Raw genomic sequence first — 21,851 nt, forward strand, 5'->3', positions numbered from 1 at the left:
GTGTAGACGGGCTCATCTCAAAAGGTAGATCATTCCAGAAAACGAGCCCCACGGACTTCCTGAGGAGAAGGCTGTGCCCAGGTGAGGGTGGTACCCCAGAAGGTACCAGGATGCTCTGTAGACATCACAGACGCCTGGGAATGCCTTGCCTCGTAAAGACCTCTTTGGATCCCAAGCATTTCATGTTCTTCCTGCCAAACTGCTGCCACCATATCGCATTGGCTTACCAGCAATGTTTGCAGAATTGACGCAATAACAGCAAAATGTTCCAGTTGTCTTAAAATGTTTGCACTCCTCTGTAGCCTAAGGAAGCCCGTCCCACTGAAAAGCATACCAGCTCTGGCTGAGGTCCAAACTTAAATCCTGTTCCCTTCCCCAAAGGTGCCAGGTGAACTTGGGGAAGCTACGTAAATTCCCTGGGCCTCGGCTTGCTCATCTGTGGGGAATGGGAGAGAATTCCCACCTTGCAGGGATGGATGTAAGAAAAGACTTGAGCCCCTAGCCGAATAAACGCAGCGCCTGCACCAGGAAGGCTGGAAGGGAATGGGAACCGCCACATCACAGCCACAGGGATGCCCGACTTCTTCAGCACAAGAGACCAGACTAGAATCCACCTCCGAACAATCCAAGCCGACTGGCCCACAGAGGGGCCATGGCCAGACCCTCCAACTCACTGCATCCTCCCAGGGGGGGTAACTGGCTACAAGCACATTCTAGAAAGAACTGAAAGTAACCATCTTAGCGGAGTCTGGGGGGATGCGGGAGTGATGATGTACACTCAAGGGCGCTGAGTGAGGGGAGCCGAACAAAGGGTAAAATGTGAGCCACTCAAGAAGCAATGGGGAGACGAGGACCAGCAGTGAGGCCACCAGGCCTGAAGCAAGGAGGGGGCTACCAGCACCAGGATGGCGGCCAGACCACTGCCCACAGAGAGGGAGAAGGAGGAACTCACTCCCCAGGCCGTGGCTCCTCCGCCCTCTGGTCTGCTGCCAGCCAAACCCACTGGCCAAACCCAACGGGAAACCAGAGGGCGCGGGAGCCGGGCGGCGCAGTCCACGGGGTCAGCCTCCCAGCCACAGTGCAGGCTGGAAAGCGGCCCCGGAAGGGAACGTGGAAAACGTCCAGCACAGTAATTACTCCACGTGGAAGCAGAAAAGCTTTCTAAATGAGTTTCAGTGAGAACTGGACAGGCCATCAAAGCCCTTAGAAAAGGCCCTCATGATCCAGGTGCGGAGGCGATGGCAGACCCACCCTGGCCAGAGGACGCGCACCTGCACAGCAGGGCTGGCTGTTCCCGGCCTGCTGTGAATTCAGTGGTGTCCGTCATTGATAGCATCTGTCTGCCAACAGCCTGAGCTGAACTCCAGACAAGGGAAGTGCCACTCGGGCGCGTTCAGAAACCCTCCTCGGACCAGGACCCAAGCAGCCGTGTGCTAACACAGAGCCGTCTAGGATGTCACAGGCCTCTGCTCACGCCTCAGAAATGGCGGCCCCCAGGCTGCCAGGGGAGCCATCTGTGTCTGTGTGTTTCTGTGCTTCTGAAGGTTGAGCTCCTCCTCCCATCCCAACCATGGCTCCTGCAGGCCTCTTGGCCACCCTCAGTGCTGGTCACTTCCTTGGAGCAGTGGGGTAACTGAAGCCACACCTAGACATGTACAAAGACAGGCACAAAATCAAAACCAGAACAGGTCACTGTCTTCAGCCCAGCCTGGCTCCCACCTGACCTCAACCAAGTAGCCCACGAACTTCTTTGTCTTATGCAAAGAACGGAGTGTCCCACGCAGTTGTTTTATTTTGCTTTCATTATGATAATCATGCATAATTTACCACCCCAGATAAGAGCTCCTAATCATTAGCTGCAAGTCTTTTTTGCCCTCCTTATTAAAATGCTGATGCCCACGCTCAACCCCAAGATTCTAGGTTAATTGACCTGGCATGTGGCCAAGTATCAATTTTTTTAACTGCCAAAATATACAAACATGAAACCTTATCTGACTTTGAAGCACTGACTGAGGCCAGGCGTGATGGCGCTCACCGTGACCCTAGACATTTGGGACACCATGACAGGCTTGCAAGTTTGAGGCCAGACTGGGCATAGAAAAGGCTGGGGGCGTGACTTTACCACTAAGTACCTCTGGGTTCAATCCCCAGTAAACAAACAAATAGAGAGCATTTATTGAACACCTACTGCATGTAGACACAGGGTTGGAGATACCAAGCAGCCCAAGGCCAGCCAGTCACTTCCTCTTAATGAGGAAGGCCATAGTGAGCAATAAACATGGTCGGGGAGGTTCAGAACAAGGGACCTGCAGAATTTTAGGGGTTGCTCCCATCGTTCCGTCTGCCTATGTATGTATTGAGCGCAGCTACACACCAGGCGCTGGGAGTGCGGGTGAGGACAAGACGCACGCCTCAATCCCAGACAGTGTTCCTGGAAGCCTATGTTGAACTCTTGCCTCCTGCAGGACATTTTTGTTTTGGAAAATGCCACATCCACCCGTGTTAGCTCAATTTACATAATGCCTAGGGGAAACAGGCAAACAGAGGTTACCTTTAAAAGTGGGGTCACTCTGGCCCCACACAGTTAAAACTCTTTGCCCTAAATCACAGTGTTTGGTGACGTCAGGCTGCCCACCTTCCCGGCTGTGCCTGCTGTGTCCTGAAGATGCTGCCTTTGCTCTGCGGCACAGGAGGGTCTCAAGGGCTGCCGGCTGCTGTTGTTTTGAGGCACAGGCCTGGCCTTGCTCCATCTCAGCCAGAGACAGATGTCCTCGGACACATGCAGGCACCTAATCACTCTTAGACCTGGGAGCATCTCTAGAGCATGTTTGGAGATTTGACAGAATGTTCAGCCAGCCTGTCAGCCACTCTGAGTGCACTACCTGGGGGTTGAAAGTTCCCTTGGGCAGCAAGCCTGTTGGCCAAAATGATCATAAAGAAAATGGAGGGTGGGGGCCGCAGAAAAGAAAGAAAACGGCCGGCAGGTGGGCCTTGCTGTCCAGGGCTCTCATCCACCCATTCAATTGCCTTCTCCTTTCCCCATGTCCCCACCCCCTCCTGCCACTCCCAGTCCCTTCAGGCTGGTGACAAAGGGAAGGCCACGTGGGAACCAGAGCGTGCTGTGATTGGGTCAAGTGGGGAGCGGATCCGGAGTAGTTCCAATAAATAACGCTCCAAAATCTATTTCATTTGCTGATCAAATGCCTTGGAGCTCTGAGTTCACAGGTCCCTCCCACTTGTGGCTCGGGAGTGGAAGGGATGACTCTGGGTTGCCTACCAAGCCAGCTCTGATTGGCTGGCCGAGCCGAGTCAGCATGGCAAGCTCTGCAAAGGGCTCGCGTCAAGAAGACTCGCGAGATTTATGGCACCACGTGACAGGTTCCCTCCCACGGAAGGGAGAAGAGACAATCTGCTAGAAGTGACTTTTCAAATTATCTGCAGAAAACATTAGTGGATATTTTCCCATCTGCATGCCTCCAGGCCTTATTGAGTCATAAAAAGTAAATGATTTCCCTGAATGCTTTGACAAACCTGATAGTTCCAAGCCATTTTCTAGCTGATTGATTTGCCATTATGCATCAGCGAGTCTCTACGCAGAGGGCTCCCTGGCAAAGAGAGGGCTGGAGAGAAAACCCTCATTCCCTCGCAGGAGGCCAGGGCCAGGAGAGCCAGCAGAGGCGAGGCTCAGTCAAGGTGGAGCAGCTGAAAGGCCTGGCAAGAAGGCTTCCCAGAGGAGGTGGCTTTGGAGGCAGTCCTGAAAGGAAGCAGCAGGCACCTGCTCTCAGGGAAGGTGGGAGGAGGCATGTGAAACAGAAAAGTGAAAACAAGCAGTTTGCTGTCTGCCTACTCAAGGCCAAGGTCAACAGAGCACAGAAAACAGCCACGGCTAAAAATAGGAGGCTCACTGCTAAGGACAGGCTGGCTTGTCTTTTAAGATGGGCCCATAGGATGCTGGAGAAGCCTTGGACAGTGACCTTGAGGGCAGTTGTCACCAAGATCCGGAGTGGCCTGATTCAGAAGGAAGAGCACGCTGACCCTTGGTCAACTTCTGCACCTTTCCTGGCCGCTCTTTGCTCCTGGAAGAGGTGTGTTCTGCACCAACTTCCTGAGCTGCCCTTGATCTAACAGGAACAGGAAGATGGGCGGGTGAAGTACCCCAGCTGCAACAGAAAGAAGGTACCGCGAAGTGGTCGTGTGTCAAGTCCACACTGTGTTACCCTGAGCACCCGGTCACAGTTCTGACCTTCTGCAAGGGCGATGTAAAGGGCTGTGCTCCCTGTGGGGCTCTTGAGACCCCAGGACTGGGCAGCTTCCTGAACACAGCCTGACCCCCCCGCTCAACCCTTGCGAGGCAGCACCTGCTTCAAGCACCAGGGAGGAGAGTATAAAATGCCACCCAGCTATCACGGAAAAGCAGAAGTGGGCTAAGGGTGTGGCTCAGTGGTAGAGCACTCACAAAACAGGCACAGGACCTTGGGTCCCATCCCCAGGACTGAGAAAAAAAATTTTAACAAGTGCAACTTGTGGTATACAAAATAAAGACAAATGCTTAGGAGTCAGGGAGTAAAGGAACAGCTGGGACAAATGAGGTTCATTGCACAGGGGTGACATTTGTAACATCTGTGTAGGGAAGTTCTGGATATGGCCAGGTAGAAGGGCAGGAGAACAGCACTCAAAACAGATGCATGGAAGTGACTGACCAAAGAAAGCTCGAGCAAAGGCCCTGAGGTTCCCAGTGCCACCTGAGACACATCTGTGGATTAAGTGATAATAGACCAGTAGGCAGAAGGAGGCCTTGGGTGAGACCATCAATATGCCCAGCTGTAGGGCTAGGGATGCAGCTCAGTGGCATGTGCAAGGACCTGAGTCAGCACTGCAAAAAATAAAAACAAGTCCTATTGTCAGGCAGTGATGTGCAGAACTGAGGTGTGGAGCCCTTTCTCTGGGCAAAAGAGGATCTAGGAAAATCAAGCTCCCCAGAGGGATCAGTGCCCCAGGTTGTCTGCAGTGAAGTTGGCACTTCTAAGACACAACTTGTCCTGTTTACTCCTGTGCTCAAAGACCACCCGCAGGGCCCGCACACGCAGTATGATGTCCACACGGCTCAGGTCTGCCCAGTGTGGTCCCCACCTCACCATCTCCCCGGCCTGTACCAAAACATTTTTATTTCTTAAATTTCAAAGCAAACACCCACCCCATGTGCTCCAGCCACACCAAAGGGGAGGGAATTTTGCCCCTCACATTCTGTGCTCTCTTCATGGTGTCTGCTAGCCTCCAGTGTCCCTGTCCACAAGGCCTAATGGCCCTCCTCACCACCTGCCAAAGCACCTACCATCCTTTAAGGACCATCAAAGGCCACCTCCTCCAAGAAGCCCTCCCTCGGCTCACAGTTGGCCAGCCTTTCTTCCCCTTTTCATCTCCAACGTGACACTGGGCACTTGGCTCTTATCAGAGCTGTTTGTGAGTGAGACTGTCTCCCCCACATCAGGTGACGGGGTCCCAGCAGGGAGCTCTGAGACTCTCTGCCCTCTGCCCACCCCAACACCAGACCCAAAGCTTTGCACTCATGGCTGCTTGGCTCGTGTGCATGGGGCAGGGTGGAGCCTGACAAATGGAAACTTCTCAGCACCTCGTTCATGGGGTAGTAGAGAACTCCACCCCGGGCTGCCTCCAGCTCTGTCCTTGCTCCCCAAGGGTGGGCCTTGCTTTGGAGTTGGGCTCTGGTCACACTTCTCATCAGCTCTCAGTCTTGTTCCCCTCCACCCGATCAAGACCGGGAATATCTTGTAGACCTACCTGATAAGCTTCCTTTTCCATATTTAGGCACAAAATGAGCTGATGAACTCAGGCTTGTACCTGGTGCTGCTGCTTCACCTGTATGAGCAGCGGTTTGCAGAACTCATGAGACTGAACTACAGCCGGGTCTCAAGGGAGAGGGTAAGTCTGGTCCCGACCCCGCACTGTCTCCTGTAGCCTGAAAAACCCTGGGGTGTGTTCCTGAGATGTGCCCCCATTGAGGTCCTCTTGGTCACTTGGTAAGATAAGGGACTCTCATCAGGACTGAGATTCAGCAGCTGCTACGTGTATCTACCATGACCCTCTGGCTGAAAAGTGATAATCGCATAGCTGCTTAGTATTAAAGCATAGTGACTAAGTGGTCATCAGTGATCACTAAGCAAGTGTCCCCCCAAAATAGAGGCCAGCAAGGATGCTGGGGTGGGGTGTGTACTGTGTGAGTGTGCCCTCTGCCTGAGCACAGAGGATTTGAGAAATAGTGGGACCTTCGTCACAGGAGGTCTGGTTAGCTATTGGACTGCAAGAGGACCCCGCTCCCTGATTTGCTTTGGGTCCCTGGTTACATCATACCAGGGCACACGGGTGTGCGTGTGTGTGTACACGCATACCTGCTGAAGAAGAAAGGATGCCAAGAAATAAAGATGCTGCCATGAGCCTGTAAGAAGCATGGCCACATACTGACCGGCCGTGGTCATCCATGGCTGCCCTTTAACAAGAAGCTCAGGGTCCCCTAGGAGACCAGGTGACGTGGAGGGAGAGGCCCACTCCACTAATGGGGGCTTGGCCTTAGCAAGGTCAACCATGGGCTGACCTCTGAAGTGTTCTGGGACACCTGGTCACTGTCAAGTCAGCACCTTGAGCCCCACAAGCCCTCCCTCTTCATCAGCTTGCTGTGGCCAGGCCAGGTGGGAGCCGGGACAGGGCACCGTCCTTTCCTTAAGGTCACGCCAGGGGCCGCCGTGCTCTTAGTGTCTTGGATTCCCAGGACACCCCTTGAAGTTCAGATCCTGACCTCTGCTCATGTCATAAGGCATGACGTAAGACGGTGAGCCGCAGTGGCAGTGGACGAGCCACAGATGGTGCCACGAGGCAGTTTAGTGACCTGCCATCCATCCTGTGTGCCTCTCTTCCTCCTTTCTTTCTTTTTTCTTCTTTTCTTCTCTCCTCCTCCTCCTCTTCCCTCCTCCAGTGGATAGGAGGCATCTGCCACACCACTCATGCCTAGAGATCCAAGCCCCGTGACTCTGGCGTGGCTTACGTGGCCACAGGTGTGGGCTGCTGTGATCTGTTTGGAGCCACCCCTATTAAAAATACCAGATTCAAACTACTCGTCATTAGAATTCTAGATTCCTTCCTACTTCAGACACAGGGCTGTCAATTGAGAAAACAGGCTGGGTCTCTGCCAGTGTATCTCCTCAGGAATCTTACCCTCTTTTTGACCCAGGCCTGTCCTTCCTTAACTTCCATGGTTTTAATGGTGACGTAAATGCCTCAGAGAAATACATTTTTTAGAAAAGGAAAGTACAGGAAGCAGGAAATGATCCTTTGTTAACATTTTCATAACCTCATTTTCATGATTCCACATCTTTTTAATGAACTTTTTATTGCATGCTGAGCTTCAAGGCATCCAGGGTTGATGTAGGTCACGGATGGCCCCCATATCTGTGAGCTAAGGTGATGGACATCAGCCACTGACTGCAAAGCAAACACGCAAAGACAAATAGTACAACCCGACAGATGAACACCAAGGCCAGAGAGCATTGGTGCTAAGGAACCTTCCAGTAAAACCATTCTGAAGATGGCATTTGTTACACCAGGAGCAAGTTGGGAACCCAGGTGGAAAGATGCAGAAAGAACCAGGCCGCACTCGGCTCTCACCACCAGCTCACGTTTAATCTGAGAAACCCTGAGATAGGTCCCACTTCAGCCATCAAGCAACTGGTACAAACTGCCAGTGAAGAGGCAGCCACAAGAGAGCAAGAAACCAATGGCTTTTGTCAAATGCACACTCTTATCAGTTTTTGTCTTGGCATTTTCCTACAGAAGATACTCAGATTCAAAGGGTAACATTTAGCAAAAGAGAGGTACTAAGTTGGGAGAGAAACCCTCCTGCCTGTTCTTTTACCTGCCAGAACCAGAAAATCGTTCACATCGGCCTTCTTGGCTGTATCTCATTAATCACCCAGTGAGGAGGGTGTGAATGTTGGTGATCTCTCTCCCCACTCTGACATGCCCTGCCCTGCACAGGGGAGAAGATGGACTCAGGGAACGTGGCTAACAGCCATGACGCCACAATGTCCCTTTCTTTGAGGAGTTAATGATCAAGTTGGGAGACAAGACTCATGTTTATAAAGCCAGAAAATAACTGAAAAGGAGCAACTGAGCAAGAGAACCAGGGGCCCAGTGAATTCCCAGAGGCTGTGAAGTCGACAACACAGCATCCCCCCTGGCTGGGGCTTCCTGGGCTCCAAACAATTCTGTTAACCGTCTCTCTCCTCAATGAGGTTGTGAGCTATGTGAAGACAAAGCTGGGACTTCTACTCCTGCTGGGCACAGGCTATGTCACAGTTGACCGCTGACCATGTCCCTGACACTATGGATTCCAGGAACACTGGGGAATTATGAATGTGCTGAAGAAGGAAGCTGGGGGTGTCACTGGCCACTCGGGCACAGAATCCTATGTCTTCTGTATCCCATGGCTCTCCAGTGCTTAGAAAATGCCTGGTACATAGTAGGTGCTCAGAAACTTTTTTTTTTTTTTTGGCACCAGGGATTGAACCCAGGGGTGCTCAGCCACTGAGCTACATCCCCAGAAGCCCTTTTTAAATATTTTATTTAGAGACAGGGTCCTGCTGATTTGCTTAGTGCCTCGCTAAGTTGCTGAGACTGGCTTTGAACTCGTGATCCTCCTGCCTCAGCCTCCTGAGCCACTGGGATTACAGATGTGCACCACTGCGCCCAGCACTCGATAAGTTTTTAATGCACAATGAATCAGAACCTACTTCTTTCAGGACGCGAGGCTGGAGTTATATTTTAGAGAAAGGGATAATACACATTCCTAGAGAGAATAGAACTCTAGGTCAAGGAACACTCCAAAATCAAGGTATATTCATTAATTCTGCGTACTTACCATGTGCCTGGTTCTAAATGAGATGCTGAGGGTACAGAGAGGAATAAGACCCTCCTTGCCTGTCAGATGCTCAGAGTCTAAAAAGAGAAGCACACTTCGCCAAGAGGACTCAGACTGTGCCTGTGTCTTGACAGCAGACTGAGCTGGAGGAGGAACTCCTCCAGAGTGCAGAGCAGAGTCAGATGAAAAGAAGGACTCTCACCCTCGCCCCCTCCTTTCGCCTTTACTCCGAGACAGGTTCCCCAGCCCAGCTCTGCAGGGACCCCAGCCAGTGTTTGGGAGGCCTCACTCTTAATCCCTCAGGTCATACCCTTCGCCAGCCTAATGGCGATGCTGCTTCCATTGTCAATGTTTACACCAAATCCTTGAGTGTATGGCAGATGGACAACGGGTGGGGCCAGGCAGGGTACTCCCTGCCAAGGAAAACCCAAAGGCAAAGAAAAATCAAGGAGTGGTGTGGCCAGGCTGGCAGCAAGTGGCCTGAGGCGTGGGCAGGGAGCTGTCAGGAAGAGCTGGGGTCTGGCTCTGGGGACCACTGAACAGCACCCAGCCTGGGATGGGACTGACAGGCCAGGACACTGGGGTAGCTGTGGGAGCCACATGGAGGGTGGGCAGGATGGTGGGGGAAGAGACCGCCTGGGCAGCATGGGGGCATGGGAGAAGGGCTTGGGTGGGCAAGGGGGAGGGGGCGGGCTAAAGGGAGCGCTGACCTTGTTCTCCGCATGTGCCCCGTGAGGGAGCTGGCCTTTCCTCACTTCCGAGGCTCCTGGTAGGAGCACTGCCAGGGAACATGGTCCCCAGCAGCCTCACCTGACCTCCCCTGGCCTCCCCTGGCCTACCCTTTAGTCCATGGGAACAGGCAAGCACTGGAGGTGAAGCTGAGTGAAGCTCTTTACCTTCCACACCACATGGGGCCTCCCATTGTTCAGGGCCTGCTCCCTTGAAGACGCTAGTCCAGGTTTCCTCTTAGCCTGGATCTTTTCTCCATCTGGTTATTCTAGTGTCTTCTGTTCATGGTGACAAGGCCAGGTTAGGGACAGGGGAGGGGAGCACAGTGCCTGGGTCTGGAATGAACTCTCAGGTCCCATTGGTCCACTCATGCCCCGCCCCATTCACAGGAGGGCTACAAAACCAAGAACTCTCACCTCCAGAGACCAAACCTCCCCAACACAGGAGGAGCCCAGGTTCGGCCCACAGTCAGAAAAACTTCCCGACTCACCAAGATAAAGTTTTTTGGCGGGGCACGAGGGTTGGTTAGCTAGACACCTTCACCTGGCCGCGGCAGCCAGGAGAAGACAGAGGCAGAGGTTAGCAGGATCCTGGTGTAGAGTTTACCAGGTAACCAGGACCTGTTACCCTGGATGAAATTCCATCCTTCTCCTGCCCCTCCCCCTCTCCCCGGGCACAGGAAGAACCCAGGGACCAGAGCTAACTCCCCACTGGCCACACAGTTGCCCAGTAACACTGTCCCGCACCCCTTGTTTTGCCCCCAGCCTGTCACAAAGCTCCTCTTCTTCCAGGGGAGGAGCACAGCCCCTTCTGCAGCGGATTCCACATCCTTGCAGCCTGGCACAATGGGCTCCCATGGAGTACACAGTGTTTCTTATTGTAGCATAAAATGCCATAAAGTCAGAACAAAGAGAGGGCCCAGGGCCTTGGTGGGTTTGCTGCTTCCTGTGAGCAGAGAATACAACCGATTGTTTAAAAGCCAGCAGAGAGGCGAGTGGCCAATTAGCACAGCCTTACCCCCACAGCCTGCAGATGCTGTTGGGACCATCAGAAAGGGATTCTGCTATTCAGATCAATTGCTGAAAGGAAGCAAGTCTGTTCACACGGCCAAATTTAGAAGCCCTGAAACAGCAAAGGTGACTCAGGTTATTGCTGCGGCTGTCCTTGGGACTAGCTAGGCTGACTATGGACCCTGCCCTCAGTACCTCTGCCCATTCTTTGCCCCTTTAAGGTGATGTAAGGGATTCCTAGAACATTCTTGAGACGAGGGAATCATACATCTGTTCACAATTGCATTGGAAAAACAATTCATCTCTCATTGTCTTCTTTCTCCTAGTTGTCAAGAAATTACCCACAACCCAGACCGGAAGAAAATGAAAGTAGGTTTGGGGGTCAGTCCTGCCGTTTTGAGGGTGTTTGCTAAATTATTCCTTTTCTGTTACTGTGTTGAACTTAAGTCTATGGAAGGAAGTAATGGCCAACACCCAGAGGCAAAAATAACCCCAGAAAGCTTAGGAAAGTTCCTGCAGCTAACGAAGGCGAGTCCTAGTATGCTGGATGCAGAACAGATAAGAATTTAATTCATCCTGAAAGCAAGGAGAAGGGTCAACAAAGGGGCAGAGGGTATCAGCGGGCACGAGATAAGGGTTCTTTCCTTTTCCTTCCTGGGATTCTCCAGCATCCAGCACTTGATGAGCTGGGGTTGGTGGGGGGGAATGGTCTGCCTGGATCCTGTCTGGGATTTTCCTTCCCAAACTCTGAAACAGGGACTGGCCATTACCAAAAGAAATTGCATTCAAACACGCAAGGGCTTGATTGGATTCTCTCACCATGAGGCCCAAACCAGTGGGTCCACTGCATTCAGAACAAAGCAAACAGGCAGGACAGGGATCTCCACGCAGGTCCCAGAAAAGTCTCCTCACTGTTACTTATTTCATTCTGGATTGGAGAAAATGTGCCTAATTAAAGCAAGAGGGCTCAAAGTCAGACTCAGGAAGAACTTCTCTATCAGCAGGGAGAATAAACACTGCAGTGAATTGAGTCGGGTGTGACAACTGGATCCCAGGAGGTTCTCTTGTGAAATCAAAGAACTACCTGCCCAGAAAGGTTTAGAACAGTGGCTCCCGTGCTGGCTCTGCCATCAGAATCACCGGGGGACTTACCCAAAGAACGAACCCCCGGACCCTCCGGCGACGGGCGGGGCCCTGAAATGTATGTCACACACAGGCCCCGGTGACTCTGATGCAGCCCTCATGGGGATGCTTTGGGTAACCCCAGCAGGCCAGCTGCCCAGGGTGCGGCCCAGCTGGGCCCGAGAGAAGCCAGTTTGCCATCGGGGCCGCAGTCCGGGGAGCCGAGCTGACCCTTTGCAGAGACCCAGCGGGGCCCCCCCTTTCGTTCACAAAAGGAGCCCACCGAGCCCGGGTCCCGGCGCGACCGCGGGGTCCCACGAGCCGGCCCGGGGCCCAGAGCCCCCTCCTGCTCGCGGGGTCCCGGGGACGCTCGGGGGGCCGCGGCGGACCCCGGCCCTGTGGCCTGGCGAGGTCTTCGGAGGACCTTTGTGTCGCCGCCGCACGCACCACCTCCGGGGAAAACGCCTCTGCGCCTCGGCCCGGCCGCCCCGCGGCTCCTCCGCTCCGCCTGGGCGAGAGCGAGCCGAGCCCCGGCGCAGCCCGGCCCGGGGACCCGCAGGCCCGGCGCCGCGCCCAGCTGCGCCCCCTGCCCAGCCCCGCCCCGGAGGCGCCCGCGGCTCTTCCCCTCGCGGAACCTGCGGCGCGGGGCGCGCCCGGGCGGGTTCGGCTGGGCAGGGGCGCCCCCTAGTGCCCCGCGCGGGCCGCGCAACCTGCCGAGCCCCGAGGCTGCGCCCCGCCACCCGGGCTCTCGCCTCAGCGCAGGGCAGAAGCGCATCCTTGGCAGGCGCTGCATGAAAGGCGGTCTCCACGGAGCGGATGAGGGCACCCCTCCCCTCCCTGTTGCTCCTGGCTGATGGCCCCACCGACCGTCCACAACTCTTGCCATCCTGTCGCGTGAACGAGGAGCAGCTCTAGGGTCCACCCCACCCCTCCCCGCCCCAACGGGGGTGCAGCCCGCTCTCCCCTGGAGACGTAGGTTTGGGTCCTCTCCACCTGCGCCGGTCCTGCACAGTCTCCGGACCCTGGTGGGCACAGCGCAGGCACCGGAGAGCCCTGCACAGAGGGACCTTGGCGTGCTGGCCAGTCGCTGCCCTTGCCTGGCTTCACGCCAGAGCCATTATCAAGACAAGAGCCAAGACAGCCTGAGACAGAGCCAGAGGCCTCCAGCCTCCTTCTGGGCCACACTTTTTTTCCTGCCCCACCCCCCAAAACTGGCATGACTCACCTGGTCGGCAACACTTTGTTTATATGTGCCGCCAGCGCTGAGTCGCAGCTGTGACCTGCCACCCCAGCTCAGTTCAGGTAAACAGGGAGGGAAAAGGCAAAATATCAGGGCACACCAGGTGGCACAAGTGCCAGCTGCCTTGTGGCTCTGTAGTACCCACTGGGCGCCCTTTCCTGAGTCCCTGGATATGCGTGCCAACTGTGACCCATCCCCCTAACTACACTTTCCAGCTGGCACAGATGATTGTCACCATAGCCAAGACCAAGGCCCTGGCAGGAAACAGTGCCACCTGCCGATGTCCAGACAGGTGAGGACAGGAACTGAGACAGGCGTAAGGGCTCTCAGGCCGAAGGCTGGGCCAGAGCACCTTCTTCTTGCTCTCCCCCCCAAAATCACAAGATGGGCGAGGGCCTGGGCACCTGTGGAGCTTTCTCTAGGTGAAACGTAGCACTGAGAGGTCCTGGTAAGATGGGGGATGTCACTTGTCCCCAACTCCCTTCCCATCTTTAACAGTCAGAAACCTTTCTAAATAGTCAGTGCTTTTCAAGGCGAAAAGAAATACACTGAGAACAAGATTTCCCCCAAGAATAAGGAGGGCCCCCCACTCTTCCTGCTCTACTGGGACCCCATTGCCACCCCAATGCCTCTTTGCCCTCCACCCTCCTGTCATGTGTCCTGCCTCAACATTGACCCTGAAAGACATCCTAGAGGCCCAACTCAATCTCTCCACTTCCCTGTCACCTTCACTGTCAGGCAGTAGAGATTGATGGGGGACATTATTCTGAGAGGAGGCAAAGTCTCCTCCCCCCATTGGGCTTGCCGACGTTAGTGTACAGGCAGTTGGGGATGTGGAGATGACTAAGATGGATTCATTGAGTGACTTAGAGTCCAGCTTGCCCTTGGTCTAGCTGGAAGCCCTATAGGTCAGTCTGGGGATTCCCCAGCCCCAGACTGCAGATGTCTGTTCCCCACACTGTTCCAGGCACAGTAGCCATGTGCCTGGTCACTGGGCCAGGGTGGAAGACAGAAGGGCAGCCCTGTGGCCTGAGAGATCTTCTTGTTTTCTAGATTCTGAGTTGGGAGATGGAAATGAAAGCGTTTATCCAAGCCGGGTCATCTAGCAAGGAAGCTGGCCGTGGAGCTCAGCAGAGACCTCTCCACTCAACAGCCCCTTCGATGTCCCCACACGCCTCCCTTCCTCCTCCTCCTCAGTGAAACTGAAACCAATGTGTTCCAAGTTACCATTTGTATCTTGTGCCACTCTCTCTTTGGGGTCTGGCTTGAACATCCCGGACAGCAACAGGAACTAGCCCAGTCCCAGACAGCACAGGTCAGGCAGCCTGGGGCCGTTGAGCCCCTGGCAGGCTGTCCTGCTCCTGCCCCTCAGCTCAGAAGCCCAAGGGGACCCAAGGGCCCTGGCAGGCCCAGCGGACTGAGATCCCACTGCCGAGGGCGCCTGTTCAGGCTCACTCCACCCTGACTGGGATGGAGCGGTGCCTTCAGTAAACTGACTTTATTCTCCCGTCGGGTCTGATGCTTACTTTCCTCCATGGATAAAGACTGAGGTTCTCTAGGGAGACGGAGAGGGAGAGGGAAGCACATCTCACAGCCCACCTCACTTCCACGTCTGCTTGCTGGCCGCCACCACGGGGGTTGACACATCCCTGGACTCCTTGGGCTGGGGCAGACTAGTACTCCCTGGGAAACTGCTGGGCGTGTGGACTCCATTATTCCCCCCTAATTGCATCTAGGAGCACAAAAACCAAGTCAAGAGGGGATCAGTGAGCAAAGTGTGTCTGCGCGCGCGCGTGTGTGTGTGTGTGTGTGTGTGTGTCCGAGAGAGAAACATAGGTCAAAAAAACAACAAAAATGGAGGAAACTACAATACGTGCAAACATGTTATGCTAAGTGAAAGAAACAGCACAAAAGACCCCGCTGTCGGTGATTCCATTCATATGCCATTTCTAGAAAAGGCGGAACTAGAGAGAGAGAACCGCTCTGCAGGTCTCTGGTAACTGGGAAAGGAAAAGGGGTTGACAGCGGAGGCGATGGCCAGGACTTTGGGGTGATAAAGGTGTCCCAAGGCTGGTTTGTGGTGATGTTTACACAACTGGGAGAATTTGCTCAAGCTCATTGAACTGCACACTTGCAATGGGCGGACCTGATGGTATAATTGTGTGTCTGAAAAATGGAGGAAGAGCCAGAGAAGGGGTCAGAGGGAGGAAGACGAAGGAGGGCGGTGAAAGAAAGAGAAGGAAAGCTGCTCTCTCCTGCCTTCAAGGCCCACTCCTCAGACTGGGGCAGCCCCTACTTCCCAGCCTGCCCCCTCCTGGGGGGCTCAGAGGGTGGATGTCACTGCAAGGGGTGGCACTGAGGTCAATGAGCGTGTCAGAAAGGTTCTAGGAAGGCCGGACTTGAAGTACCTTAAAATCTCATTTCCCTCCTCCACGTGTTCCAGTTAAACAAAATGGCCCAACGACGGGAAATAAGTTCAGCCAGCAGCTGAGACCCAAGAGCAAAGATGAAGTGAACAGGGCCCCTCTGCCTGTTAATAGAGCCCAGGGGGGTCACTCCCGCTGCAAATATCGCTGGGATCTAAATAAGACTCCAAACCTCAGGTTCCTCCATTCACACAGCCCCCACCCCGCCCCATGAGGAAATTGGCCCTTATTTTTTAACAACTTCAAGGTTGAAGATTTGTCCAGGAGCCACCACTGAGGACAGTGTAAGAAGAGACAAGACTCCAGGCACAGTGGCACACGCCTGTAATCCCGTCAACACAAGAGGCTGAGGCAGGAGGATTGCAAGTTCAAGACCAGCCTCAGAAAATTAGTGAGACCCTGTCTCAAAATAAAAAATAAAAAGAGAGGGGGATGTAGCTCTGTGGTTGAGTGTCCCTGGGTTCCATCCCCAGTACTGTGGGGAAGAAAAGGGGCACATGATGAAAGTTTTATAGCCAAGTGTGGGGGCAGGTACCCGCAGCCCAGTTACCTGGGAGGCTGGTGAAGGAGGATCACTTGGGCCCAGGAGTTCAAGGGCAGCCTGGGCAACTTGGTGAGACCCCCCAGCCCATCTCAAAAAATATATATAATAAGTTTTACAGAAAGCTGTATGGAGTCCCAGGGGGCTGTGTACATCCTGACAGTTCTACCTTTAGCTAGTGTTTGAAAATGATTACGTTTTTGAAAACTGTTCTTTTCTAAAGGAAACTTTGGGGCATTTACCTGACAACCAGGACCACCTCCGATGAGGTTGGGGGTAGGAGAGGACATACCCCAGCCCCTTCACCCACTCAGTGCAGCAGAGGCCCATGGTTCTGCCATGTGGAGCTTTTCATCATCTGGTGTCAAAAGGGCCAAGGCTCATTGATCAAAAAGAAGTGCTGCGGCTGGGGCTGGGGCTCAGGGGTAGGGTGCTTACCTAGTGGGCGTGAGGCGCCACATGCAAATGGATTTGTTAATTAAAGGTCCATTGATAACTAAAAAATTTTTTTCTAAATGTGTTAAAATATTACTTAAAAAAAAAAAAGATGGGGCTGGGGTTGTGGCTCAGTGGTAGAGCACTTGCCTAGTACGCATGAAGCATTGGGTTTGATTCTCAGCACCACATAAAAATAAATAAATGTATCCATCTACAACTAAAATATTTTTTAAAAAGTGCTGAAAGGGGTGTGCTTCCTAGAATCTAGTGGTTCTGGTGATTATTGGCAGAATCCACTAGAAGTCGAGGCACAGCAGGTGGGTCATGGGGTCTTTCCAAGCCTTGGCTCTTCAGGCATCTAGCATGGTGACCTTCCCATGTTTATTCACCATCAGCTAAGCATGTGCCACACTTAGCAGAAAAAAACGCACGATGCTCACATGGAACTCAGTCTTATGGAGACAGTGGAACATATACCAGAAAGGTCCCATCAAGGTATATGAGCCTGCAGATCCACTATAGAGCACTTCCTATAAGCCAGGCCTGAGATGAACACACAGCTGGCCCTTGCCCCAGAATGGTCACAATAAGTGGTGAGGCACATGTTGTTGATCCCATGTCACCTGGGAGCAAACCCAACCTCAGGAAGGATAAGCAACATCCCCAGGTCCACGGAGTAAAAAGTTGGTTTGTCGGCCAAGTACACACACCTGAGGCCTGTATCCCACTGCCCAAGACAGCACATTCTTAACCAGCTTCAAAGTCAGGGGACTATGGGGTCACTAAGGCCAAGGGGTGCAGCAAAGTTACCTGGAGAAGAGAAGGCCTGAAGGGATGGTGAAGCCCAGGGATGCATGGTGAGGGAGGGGCGGAGCGTGCACACAGATGTGGGGTGTGAGGGTGCACTTGGCCACGATGGGATCATTGGGCAGGTTGCTGGGAGGGCTCCAAGATCAGGCCAGGGATCTAAGAGTCCCTACATAGGCAGCAGGAGCTGCCAATGGTGGGGGATGCACCCGATGGCTGCAGAGCCTGGGATGAGTCAGCTCCTGGCGGGGGCTGGGTGTGCACTCGCAGAGCCGGGTGATTGCTGGTTTAAACATCTAATAAGTCAACTCAGCCTCACCCCATTTCTATGCACTGTGCCCCAGGGTCCTACCCACAGCCGAGTGCTGCGGTGTCCCTCCTCCACTGCCATAGGAAAGGAGGCCACAGAGAAACAAGAGGAACAAGGCCACTCAGACTTTACATCTCAAAATAGGCTTCTGCGACTCTCTGCAGGAATGATAGGTTGAGGCAAAGTTGGCAGTCTCACAGCTTGCCTGCAGGACAGCAGGCCTCGCTCCAGTCCTCCGTGGTTGGACACAGACACGCTTTGTAATGTAGGGAGGGAGGAGGAGAGCGAGCATGGCAAGTCCCTGTCCTTGTGCCTCTGTTTCCTCAACTGTAAGGGGGACGAGAGCACCAACTTCATGGCATGCCAGGAGTGAGCAGCTGAACCAGGGCCCAGGCCTGGTAAGTGCAGTCGGCCTCCCTACCCTCAGGTTCCTCTCCCCAGGTCCACCGGCCACAGGTCAAAAATATTCAAAACAAAATTGTGTCTGCACTAAACAGGAATAGGCTCTTTGTCATTCCCCAAACAAGGTAGTATACTAGCTAGTTATACCACACTTACATTGTATTAAGGATTATAAGTAACCTAGAGATAAAGTAGGAGGAGGACGGGTACGAGTTATAGGCAAATACTCTGTCATTTTCTCTCAATGACCTGGGCACCCTCAGATATGGATATCGATAGGAGTCCCGGAAAAGGTCCACCTGGGAAATCAAGGGATGACTGTAACTTAATAAATATTTTGGTGTCATTATGATAGAGGAATGGTATGCCTGAGGCAGCCCCCCGAGTTCTGCAGCCCCAGTACAGGAAAAGACGACACTCGAGGGCACGGAAGGGTGGCCTGAGCTGCGAGGACAGGCGGTAGTGATGAGGGACCAGGTGACCCCCCACCACGCCCCTTAACACCCAGAAGCCTTCAGAGCTCAAATGCCTTGAATTGAAAGAGAACATACTGCTGGACTGGAAAACCTGCCCCAGCTGACACTTCCCTGCAAGGGCCAAAACTAAGGTTCTGCCATCAGCCCACATGTGACAGTGCTTTTCTGCACCGCCGAAGCTGCAGCCTCCAACCTGGATGCCAGGCCACTGTGAGCGGAAAGGCTTCCTCCAGCCCAGCATCCTGTTTGCGCTCCAGACAAGAAAGGGTTGAAATCTCCCCCTGACATGGTGCTGATTCCGGGGGGAGTGAAGACTGAAGTCAGCCTTTTCCTGGGGCTTCTTGGTAGCCCTCCTCTCCGAGATAGGGTGAGTCAGGCCCAGGCCCTGCGGGAACATCTGAGTCCTTCGAGCTCATGAGGGGTCCTCTCTCAAGACCCCTCCTCATTTCCTCGGCCTCCTTCCCCTTCCCCCACTTCCCCGTCCACCCTCTTTGGGGTCCTCCCCCAGGATGCACTTCTTCACCTCGTTCCTGCTGCAGACCTGAGCCTGGAGCTCCAGGCATCTTGGCCAGGCGCAGGCAGTGCCGCTCCAGGAGAACCACGTGGCGTGACTGGCCGCCTCCTTGCCTCTGTGGCCTCGTGGTGTTGCCCACTGGGCCAGGCCGGCTCTGCCAGGACACCTGGGAGGAGGCCATGGCTGACATGAAATAAGAGATTGGGCGAATGCTGTTCTCTGGAGAGCTGCCCGGTTCTCCATTCATGGGTTCATTGAGCTGTCACTGAGTGTCCAGGTGGCCTGAGTCGGGCAGGTTTAGACCTGCAAGTTCGGGCTGGGCTTGGTGCCTGGCAGACAATACCCTTTGCCCAGACCCACTAGGATGGGCCTCAGGGCATCTGCCACCCCACAAAGCACCTGGCACATAGAGGTGGTGCTTCATTCCTACTGAATTGAAATGAGCAGGAAGAAAGGAGTTGCTGCCCATGTGCTCCAGCAGAACCAGTACTGTCCTGGTGCCAGAAGGCAAATGGCCAGGCCTGGAGCCTTCCTCCCACCCTCTCGGAGACTTATGGGAGCATCCCTTGGCTGCCACAGGGCAGATAGGAGTCCCCAACAGGGAGGCTTAGAACAAGGCCTCTGGGGATTCCAGTCACCGAGAAAGGAGAGAGAAGCAAAGACAGTAGACACCAAGCACCACCCAGCTGCACCGGGCACTTGGGCCCCCTTTCCCCAGCTGCTCCTATGGTCCCCTAGGCCCATGCTGGCCTTTAGCCCTCTGCTTTCTTCTCTGCCCAGCAAGGGTCGGTAGGCATCCAAGGGACCTCGGCCCCAGATTGGCTCCCAGCAGCTGTCAAGTGATCCTTGAGCCATGGACAAATGACAGGGCACTTAAATCACAAAGGGAACTATTCTGGCCACAGGTTTGGAGAGCCAATCACTTCAGGGTGAAGTGGATTAGTTATTAAGGATCTCTGTTATCGTTTGGATCTGAGTGTCCCTCAGAAAAGCTCATGTGACAGTGCAGAAATGTTTAGAGGTGAAATGACTAGATTATGAGAGCTGTACCTGAATCCGCGGGTTAATAATTTGAATGGGTTACTAGGTAGTAACTGTAGGTAGGTGGGGCCTGGCTGGAGGAAGCAGGTCACTGGGCCCTTGGAAACTATTTTGTCCCTGTCTCTTCACATGCGCTTGCTTGCTCGCTCTTTCCCCACCCTGCCCCCTTCTCTCTCCTTCCTGGCTGCCACGAGCTGACAGCTTTCCTCTGCCAAGTCCTTCCACCATGATGTTCTTGCTCACCTCAAATCCAGAGAAATGGAGTTGGCTGACCATGGCCTGAATCTCTGAAACCTTGAGCCCCCAAATAAAGATTTTCTCCTCCAATTTGTCCTTGTCAGGAATTTGAGTCACAGTGACAAAAAAACTGACTCAAACAACCTCCCCATGGATTGGGATTCCCTCCCCAAGAGACCAGGCCCCCTCCATGGGTCCTGCTATGGCTGAGGCTAGGGGAGGGTCTTCTGCGCTTGGCCGCAGCCTCGGTCTCTGTGAAGCAGTTCACAAGCCCTCCTTAGACTCCATCTTGGGTGATGCCACTCATCCACCCTGCAGTCCAGTTGAAGACTTGGACTGCTTCCGGAGATCCGTCTCTCCAGGGGCATATCTAATCCCCAGCAAGTGCAAGGGCATCCGCGACCCCTCAGGCCAATCCTGTGCTCCTATTTGCTCTTGTTTTCATAAAGAAACACTGGAAAGAGATGCAGGAAACCAGCAGGGCAGGAGGCTGTGGGTTGAATGGGTATGGGGCAGGAGGAGGTGGCTCAATGTGTGTCTTTCAACATCCTTTAGGTTTTGAACCATGTGACTATTGCCTATTCAGAAGACTAGAAACGTTTTAAAAGTCATGAAGTCATGAGCAGAACACGCGCGCACTCTCTCTATCACAAGCACACGCGCGCACACACACACACTGTTACAGTCCTGAGCCAAACAGACCACCATCTTCTGGTGTTTGAATTGTTACAAGGTCTTCCTGGAGTCTTCCTGCTTTCACACCCCGCACCACCCCGTTTCCTATTCTTTGTCTGTTTCCCACATCCTCACCAGACAGATTAGCCATTCCCACTGGCTTCTCACTGTACTTAGGAATGTCCACACTCTGTGGCTGCCCTGGAGGCCTGGACCCCACCCTCCCATGCTCCCTTGGGTCTAGCTGTCCTGGAGTCCTCTACCGGATCGCGGGCTCTGGGCATTGCTCACTCCCCCAGTCTTCAGGCTCCTGAGTCTCACTCCCTCAGGGGGATCCTCCCCTACAGCAGGGCATGCCACTCCCCCCGCGCTGCCTTTTGCTGTTCCTCCTCCTGGCTCCCCTTCTCTTGCTTCCCTGCAGTATCTCCAGCTCAAACATCCACTGAATAAAAGGGCAGATGAGTGAAAGTCCTGTCATCCACCCAGCCCCTGGCTTCAGAATTCAGGTAGTTTCAGAATCCAAAGGCTCTAAAGACAAAAGGGAACCTTCTAGCAGCTAGAAGGCGGGTATGTTGGCTGCTCTGGAAGGATGGTGATGTGTAGCCGCCACCCAGAGTGGTCCTGGGCACCCTGAGTGCACTCCTCTGAGGCCCAATCCAAAACAACAGCAGCAGCGAGCAGTTAAGGTGCACCTACTGCATGCGCTCAAAGGCACTGCTGTTTTGCAAGGACGATCTCCCTTCACTGGTAAGAACCCTTCCCACAGCCCTAGGAGGGGTTCCCCCCCCCCCCCCCCGCTCACACAGGGGAAACCAGGAACCCAGCTGCCCGAGCTCCGTGCTATTGGACAGGGGTGGCCTGAGTTCTCACCCACTGTCTATCGCCCAGGAACAGAGAGGATGAGCAGGCCCAGGGGGGCGACGGAGTGTCCCCAAGAGCCCAGAGACAGAAACAAAA

The 21,851-nt window shown here is 53.9% G+C and overlaps 1 protein-coding gene and 1 long non-coding RNA gene across 4 annotated transcripts in view; one reads left to right on the forward strand and one right to left on the reverse strand.

Moving 5' to 3' along the window:
- Positions 1-14,085, reverse strand: part of LOC306658234 — a 29,221-nt gene extending 15,136 nt beyond the window's left edge. Inside the window, exon 1 of the long non-coding RNA XR_013762991.1 lies at positions 13,013-14,085. This is a non-coding gene — a long non-coding RNA (uncharacterized lncRNA). The remainder of the gene's footprint in view (positions 1-13,012) is intronic.
- Positions 1-14,218, forward strand: part of MARCHF10 (membrane associated ring-CH-type finger 10) — an 86,027-nt gene extending 71,809 nt beyond the window's left edge. For all 3 annotated transcript variants that reach the window (XM_079134979.1, XM_079134981.1, XM_079134980.1), the window contains exons 9-11: positions 5,824-5,937; positions 10,992-11,034; positions 14,081-14,218. In XM_079134979.1, the coding sequence (XP_078991105.1) occupies positions 5,824-5,937; positions 10,992-11,034; positions 14,081-14,133 (210 nt within the window). In that variant the 3' untranslated portion in view covers positions 14,134-14,218. The remainder of the gene's footprint in view (positions 1-5,823; positions 5,938-10,991; positions 11,035-14,080) is intronic.
- The last annotated feature ends 7,633 nt before the right edge of the window (positions 14,219-21,851 follow it).

The sequence above is a fragment of the Sciurus vulgaris genome, assembly GCF_902686455.1.
Source record: "Sciurus vulgaris genome assembly, chromosome: 3".
NCBI lineage: Eukaryota > Metazoa > Chordata > Mammalia > Rodentia > Sciuridae > Sciurus > Sciurus vulgaris.